At 47.7% G+C, this 7,946-nt stretch overlaps 1 protein-coding gene across 3 annotated transcripts in view; it reads right to left on the bottom strand.

Annotated features, from left to right (window-relative positions):
* Positions 1-4,717: 4,717 nt before the first annotated feature.
* Positions 4,718-7,946, bottom strand: part of mipol1 (mirror-image polydactyly 1) — a 47,645-nt gene continuing 44,416 nt past the window's right edge. For all 3 annotated transcript variants that reach the window (XM_084914052.1, XM_084914051.1, XM_084914053.1), the window contains 2 exons: positions 7,278-7,451; positions 4,718-4,998 (listed from right to left, as the gene is read on the bottom strand). In XM_084914052.1, the coding sequence (XP_084770178.1) occupies positions 4,932-4,998; positions 7,278-7,451 (241 nt within the window). In that variant the 3' untranslated portion in view covers positions 4,718-4,931. The remainder of the gene's footprint in view (positions 4,999-7,277; positions 7,452-7,946) is intronic.

Below are 7,946 nucleotides of genomic sequence, written 5' to 3'. Positions count from 1 at the left end.
TGTGGGGGGGGGGGGGCGTTTGCTGTACGTTCACTTTTTCTGTTTCCACTGTTTACAGGAGCCACCCCCCCTTCTTACCCTAACCCTAAAGTTTTTATGAGTTCTGCAGAAAGTTGTCCTGCAGGAAGGAAACCGGCCGGGGTGGATTAGCCCCTGACTGAGGGCAGGCACACTGCTGCTCTCACCGCTGCCTTCAGGAGGCGCTACAGAGCAATGTTTACTGAAACCAGTTTGTCCCCCAACGCTGTCACTCTGATGAGCGCTGTGGGATAACCCACTCTTATTGGAGCTGAAGTTTACTGTATTGAGTGAGTTGCAGTGAACAATGAATTTATTTATTATTTAAACTGATTTTTTTAACAGCAAGGTTCCACATGTCACTGTTGTTGTGGGGCATTAATCAATGGGACACCACTAGTGACAATGTTGCATGTGTGGGGCTTCCCAGCCAAAGTTGCATGGACTCCATGTGGGTCAGGCACATTCCCCTGTAACTAAACCATGAGTTTAAATTTGGTGTATTTGGTTAACTAAGTATTAACTCATGAGTGTAAATGTAAAATAAGGTAAATGATGATGATGATTATTATTATTGTTACTGTTATTATAGCAGAATCTGGAACAAACGCACAGCAGGGCTCGCAAAATCGCTAGCCTGACGTCCCGGGGCTAGCGATATCTCCGGTCGGTAATAATTTAATAACTGTACAGTACTCTGTTTTTGGTAACTATTGTCCTTGATGTAAATATGTTAAAAAAATTGTGTATGTTTCTGTTCTGTGTCCTGTTTGTTTGTATGTGTTTTTCTTGCTGCTGTTACAACCAAATTTCCCCTTGTGGGACAATTAAAGGATTATTCTATTCTATTCTAAGTCTTCGGACACAGAAGATCAGAATCAGAAGACGAGCGCCGCAGGTCTGATGGAAGCAGCTTTTCATTACCTCGTTCTTCATCGCCTGCTGTCAGATTTCGTCTGCAGACCACCTAAGAGCCTCGTCTCCCACAGCTGTTCAGTCCTGAGTCCAAATCAGAACCTCCTTTTTTATTAAACGCTCCCACATGTATGATTGGTCGTCAGCTCGAGGATTCTGCAGTTACAGAACCAGTCTGACTGACAAACAGCTTCATGCACCTTAGCTCAATAAAAGAAAACATGAGCACAGTAAGAGAAAAACTGCGCTCAAATTCAGTTCAATGTTATTTATATGGCGCCAAATCACAACAGCAGTCGCCTCAAGGCGCTTTATATTGTACAGTAGATCGTACAATAATACATAGAGAGAAAAACCCAACAATCATATGACCCCCTATGAGCAAGCACTTTGGTGACAGTGGGAAGGAAAAACTCCCTTTTAACAGGAAGAAACCTCCGACAGAACCAGGCTCAGGGAGGGGCGGGGCCATCTGCTGTGATTGGTTGGGGTGAGAGAAGGAAGACAGGATAAAGACATGCTGTGGAAGAGAGACAGAGGTTAATAACAGGTATGATTCAATGCAGAGAGGTCTATTAATACATAGTGAGTGAAGAAGAAACACTCAATGCATCATGGGATCCCCCGGCAGCCTACACCTATTGCAGCATAACTAAGGGAGGATTCAGGGTCACCTGGTCCAGCCCTAACTATATGCTTTAGCAAAAAGGAAAGTTTGAAGCCTAATCTTAAAAGTAGAGATAGTGTCTGTCTCCTGAATCCAAACTGGAAGCTGGTTCCACAGAAGAGGGGCCTGAAAACTGAAGGCTCTGCCTCCCATTCTACTTTTAAATACTCTAGGAACAACAAGTAGGCCTGCAGTGTGAGAGCGAAGTGCTCTAATAGGGTGATATGGTGCTACAAGATAAGATGGGGCCTTCCTCCGAAGGGTGGCTGGCCTCTCCCTTAGGCTACGTTCACACTGCAGGCAAAAGTGCATCAAATCCGATTTTTTTGACCCTATGCGACCCATATCCGATCATGGTCTGACAGTGTGAACGGCACAAATCCGATATTTTCAAATCCGATCTGGGTCACTTTCGTATGTGGTTCTGAATCCGATACATATCCGATGTTTCAGAAAGCGACTGCTGTTTGATGGTCATGTCGCATTAAATCCGTCTTTTACGTCACTGACACAAGACAGACGCCGATTATCAGCTCCGGAGAAGACATCGCGAACGCTTCCTGGACATCCAGTGTAGATGTCAGTGAAACTGTTGGGAAGACAACGTGAACATTTTCTTTGTACTGTATAATCTGCAGATTCTGACAGAAATCTGCAACTATCCTTTGAAGCACCGCTCCTCTAAAACAGCAATTATTAGGTTATCTACATTATTATGTAAATAACAAAATAACTTAAAGCAAAAATTGGGAAACATAAAGTCCGAAGTCTTTATATTAAGGCCATCAGTCAAACAATACTGTTTGCTCTGGGTCTAAACAGAGCGCGCTGTGTGACGTCTTGTTTTGCGCATGCGGCCGCTTTGAGCGTTCACACTAGAGCGCGTTTGCTGTCACATTTTATTTGTAGTGTGAACAAGCAGACAAAAAAAATCGGGTTTGATCAAAAAATCGGAATTGAGCATTAAGACCTGCAGAGTGAACGTAGCCTTAGAGATGGGGTGAGGAGTTCATCCACCCAGGAGGGGCTCAGAGTAGAGCCGCTGCTCCTCCACATCAAAAGGAGCCAGCTGAGGTGGTTCGGGCATCTGACAAGGATGCCTCCTGGGCGCCTCCTGGGTGAGGTGTTCTGGGCATGTCCCACCGGGAGGAGGCCCCGGGGCAGACCCAGGACACGCTGGAGAGATTATATCTCTCATCTGGCCTGGGAACGCCTTGGTGTTCCCCGGATAAACTGGAGGAGGTGGCTGGGGAGAGGGAGGTCTGGGTTTCTCTGCTTAGGCTGCTGCCCCCGCGACCCGGCCCCAGATAAGAGGAAGAAGATGGATGATTACTTCAGACCTTGTATGTGAGGAGTAGGATTTTGAATTCTGGATTTAAATGGGAGCCAATGAAAAACATAAACATGATAAACTTAAATGTAAATATTGTATAATGATCTAAATGTTGGGAGTCATACATGCTATTAATAAAACTCAACACTGTGATCACCTTCTGACCAGGACCTGTTAGATGGATCGTATATCAGGGCTGCGCCGGTAATCTGGTGCCATCCGACGGGTTAACAGAAGGGTCGCTGCTCACCGGCCGTACATGCACTGATGGCTGCCAGGTTCATTTTTATTACTCACACTGTATTGTCCAATCAAATCTCTTAACATAACCGGGCCCTCCCCTACCTTCACTCATGCAGCTCGTAGAAAAGGTTTAGCGTGGAAGAAGCAGCTGAAGGTGGAGCTGAAAAGCTGAGTTTCAAATTAACGATAAGGAAACCAGATGTCCCACCTTTACACTGGGACATGAATGCAGCTTGGATCTGTGGATCTCTGCTAAGATGGCAGCGTGATTCGTGGACATTGAGCACACGTATGTTAAGTTCAGTGTGTGAGTCAGAGGCATGTTGATGTAGTTTTAGACGTTTGTGCATACAAGAAAGTGTTTGAACGTGAAAACGATCCAACGCATGAACCTGAACTTGTTCATGTTTGCACGTACACGTTTGTAAAATAGTTTGACATGAGCTCGGACTGCTCACGTGTTTGTGTGTGGATCGGAGCACGCACACAATAAACCGCGAGTCCTCCGCTGTGACACACAAATCCCTGCACACGTCTGTCAATCTGAGTTTACACTTGTGGATCGGAACACTCTCTCCATACCTGTGCAGCGAGTCCCGTCGTGAAATCTCCTCACTGCTAAATATTCCACAGTCAGTGGAATTACAACAAAGTGAGAGTGACTGGGAACGACAGCAGCTCGGGCACGACGCGCTCGGCCACGTGAAATCAGCAGGTCAGCAGAAGCTGAGGATCACGGTGCTCAGAGGTCTTGACTTTCTGGAGAGTTAATCGCTGCAGTCCTCCAAACTTCACGTGGCCTTCAGATTAGCTCAAAAACAGCATGCAGAGTTTCACGGAATGGGTTTCCACGGCGACTAGCTGCAGCCAAGCCTCACATCAACGCAAGGCACACAGTGGAGCAAAGCACGGCGCCACTGGACTCTAGAGCAGTGCTCTCTGGGACGACCGATCAGACTCTGGGTTTGGTGGTTGCCAGGAACGGTACTGGTCCGGCTGCACTGTGCCAGGTTTGGTGGAGGCGGGGTGATGGTGTGGGGCGGAGCAGGACGCCTCCTCGGTCAGGAGAGCTCAGAATACTGAAGTAGTGTGATATAATTACTCCTGTGTATAAACCGCCGCCCCTCTTGTAAAGCGGGTGTCTACATGCTTACTGTGGCTGAGCACTCTACACTCACCCTTGACTGCTGGTTTATGCACAAAGGGCAAAAAAGAACCTTGAACCTTGATGGCGTGACAGAAGAAGAAGAAGCGTGCTCAGGGTGCCGTGTGACCGAGCCGGGAAACTTGTCAAAGTTAAATTTTAATTAGAAGTTTTGGGAACACGAAGTCAGAGCGGCTTCATCGCGGTTGTCACGGTGATCCTCAGAAATGAAACCGAGCAGAGATTCAGTTTAAAACAGGCGAATTTAAGAAGAACCTTATATCAACACAAGAACTAAAAGACACTGATCTCCAATTAAAGACCCTGGGGGGAGGGGCGGGGCTCTCCGAAACGCCACAATCAACCAATCGACCAATAAACCGTCAGGAAACAGAAATCACGGCATCACTGTTTTATTAAACAAAAAACATTTGATTGATTTTAAAATGTCAGAACAACAAAAACGTTTGATTGAGAGAAAAATTTCATTCATGATTCCGGAAAGTTTGAAGCTTTTTTGGGTTTTAGAACCGAAGCTAAGAAGACGAGAAGGAATCATCATCGTCGTCACTGAGCTGCTGCTGTCTTCACTGATCAGGACATCAGGCCGCTCAGATGACAGCGCGGACACTTCCTGTTCCAACTTTCTTCCTCAGCACCTCGACCAGACGCTCCAACCTGAGGAGAAAGATTTCCCGGTTAGTGACGCTGAACTCTGATGTTCTGACGAGGTTTGTAAGAGCTCGGTGATGGCGGTGATCCTCTGTGGCCACTGCTCTGATGCTGTGACCTGAGTTCTCTGACTAACGGGAGGAAATGATGAGGAAAGTGAGAGGAAGATGAAATGTGTGTGTGGGGGGGCGACCTGAATGACTTTCCAACAGTCAGCGATGCTCGCTCGCTCTCACTCTCTCTAAATCAAATTAAACTTCCCTCTGTAATACCCCCCACCCCCACCCAGAGCAAATATTCCTCTCCGCTGTTCAGAAACTTGGGAGGCTCTTCAGCGCCATGCGCCCCCCCGCTGGCAGCCAAATTAGAGCGGAAAGCCACGGGTTTGAGCCCAGGAGGACAGTGCGGGACGCAGACGGACGACTTAAGCTGTTTTCATCATGAATCTCATCCCTTCATCTTCAACTGATGAGCCGCCGCGCCGCAGCAGAAGAAGAAGTCACGTTATCCGGCGTCGGAGCGCCATCCTGCAGGAGCGGGAATCTGACGGATTAATTCTCCTCATCGGCTCGCCACAGACACTCGCACACCCTCGTCTGCTGAATATGAATCATCACACCAAATCTCCTTAGTCCCACACGCTTAACCGGTCTTTGAACGCCTCCCGGAGTCTGTGAGACTTTCCGAGGCAACTTCACCGATCGGTCACTGTGCTCTCGCCGGACTGTCCAGAGAACCAGCTTATTGATCACCTGCACAAGAGATCAGTGAGCCAATGAACAGGTGACAAGGTTTGCACCTGGATAACATCTGTCGGGAGAAATCAAACATCTGGCTCTCTCTAGGAGTCACACGGCTGAGTTAGGACCTCGTCTCCTCCCCTGACCTCTGACCCTCAGGCACAGTTATTTCCCGATCGATCGGCTCGGATTGTCAGCCTGTTTCAGGCTCTCGGCTCAGAGTCACGTGCTCCTGCCGTTGATGAAGAGCAGCGCAGAGATAAAATCTCCTCAGGCTGAAGAACAGCTACTCAGATGTTGCTGCTAATTTAAACCGCAGCGGATTTCAGGGTCCTACGAACTTTTATTTGTGGAGCTGCAACGCTCTGATGTGAACAAGGAGACTCGCCGGGAGCCTGAAAGCGTCATCATTCTTGCCGACCTGTCCCAGCAAGCTCTGAGGGTTCAGTACCTGCCCGTCACACCTGTGGGCCACAAACAGCAGCTCACCTGATGTTTCCTGACAGCTGCGAGGCAGTTCAGTAATCATTATTAATAATACATAAAGCGATGTTTCAGAGCTCCGTGTGCACCGCTGGCAGGCTGTCCGCACAGTTCTCTGTGACGACATCAAACAAAAGAAAGTTTATTTTGTTTGATGGACATTCTTTAGGTAAACCTTTCCTCTGCGTCAAACGTGACTGACACCGTCAGCTCACCATGAAATGCCACCACTGTGTCTCCACCCGTCATTTCGAATGATTTTAGAGACACGGTTTCTAAAATCATTAGAAATGAGCCGGGCACGGCTCTGAACGCTCGAGGAGAAGACCTCGCCATCGTCAGAGCTGAGGGACATCTGCATGCAGAAAAACTTCTTCAGGCTTGCCGGGCCGAACCGCAGAGGTCCGAGTTTGGTTCCTGTCATCATAAAAATCCTGTCCCACAGTCTGCAGAGACTCTCGGCCGTTGCAGGTCTTTAAAGCTGCTGTTCTCGGTTCAGTCTGCAGTAAAATCAGCCCTCTGGACCTGAAACTGGGCTGAAGCTACGCTGCAGATTCTCTCGAGTTTCATTCCTCTGTTTTTGTTCTTCTGAGCAGCAGCGTGTGATTACTGTGCGATGAAGAGGAGGAGTGCTCTAACATTAAGCTACTGTTATGGGTAAATGGGTAAAACTGATGTTCACGTCTCCCAAACCTTAAAAAATCAGATTCGATTAATTTGCAGAACTGTCAGATTTACTCTGATACAGACACAACGACGCGCTGCGTCTGCGGCACGGCGGCAGCTTCATGAGCAGAACCGAAACACCAGTCGCCACAACATTAGGACCACGTACCTAATGTTGTGTGCCCCCCCAACGTGGTGGCATGTCACACACGCAGCCGGTGACGGCTGCTTTCTGTTCTCCTGTAGACTCTGAGCTGATTGATGACGAGCGTGACATCAGAGTGTTTCTGTTGTCATGCCGATTGCAGCAGAACATACAAAGATATTATACATGGCTTCAGCAGCAGCAGCCAATCAGAACAGAGAACGCAACAAACAGGAAGTGAAGGCTCTGACCTGCGCACTTGCTCAGTGGCCTCTCGCTCTGCCTCCTGGCAGCGCTGAAGCTCCGCCTCCACGCTCTGCTTCTCCTTCATCAGCTGCTGCAGCTTATCCATCAGGGGTGGGGCCTCAGGAGAGACGCTATCAGCTCGCAACGAGGGCTGGGAGGGCGGGGCTAAGTCCTGAGATCTGAGAGGGGAAGAGGAGGACGTTCCTGTTAAACTGACTGAGCAGTCAGAGTGCATGCTGGGAAAAAATGGGTTTATTATATATTTATTTTATATTTTCAGAAATTTAAAAATATGAAAACGATTCTTTATAATAAATAAATAAAACAAATTGGCTAACAGGTAAAAAAGCGATGAAGAACCAGCGAGCTTCCTCACGTTCACACATCCAACTGTAAACACTGAGGGAAACAGACGTCGACCAGCAGTTTATTTAAAAAGCACTTAAATAAAAATTATTCAGAGGCGGCGGTGTGACGTGAGCTGCAGCACATCAACAGGTATTATTGATTATTACGGATTATTGATCTTCAGATGGCTTTAAACCTGCTGTGATCGTCAGCGCGAAGCAACTGATAAATAATCGATCGGTGGGATATCGATAGGTGCTGAGTGGGGCTAGGTTAATTAAAGGTAAACAGACAGGTCAGAGGCACTGTTGGCCAAGTTACTTTGA

The sequence above is a fragment of the Perissodus microlepis genome, chromosome 19, assembly GCF_051167445.1.
Source record: "Perissodus microlepis isolate ML-2025 ecotype Zambia chromosome 19, ASM5116744v1, whole genome shotgun sequence".
NCBI classification, from domain to species: Eukaryota; Metazoa; Chordata; class Actinopteri; order Cichliformes; family Cichlidae; genus Perissodus; species Perissodus microlepis.
This window is presented reverse-complemented; position numbering and strand designations above follow the sequence as displayed.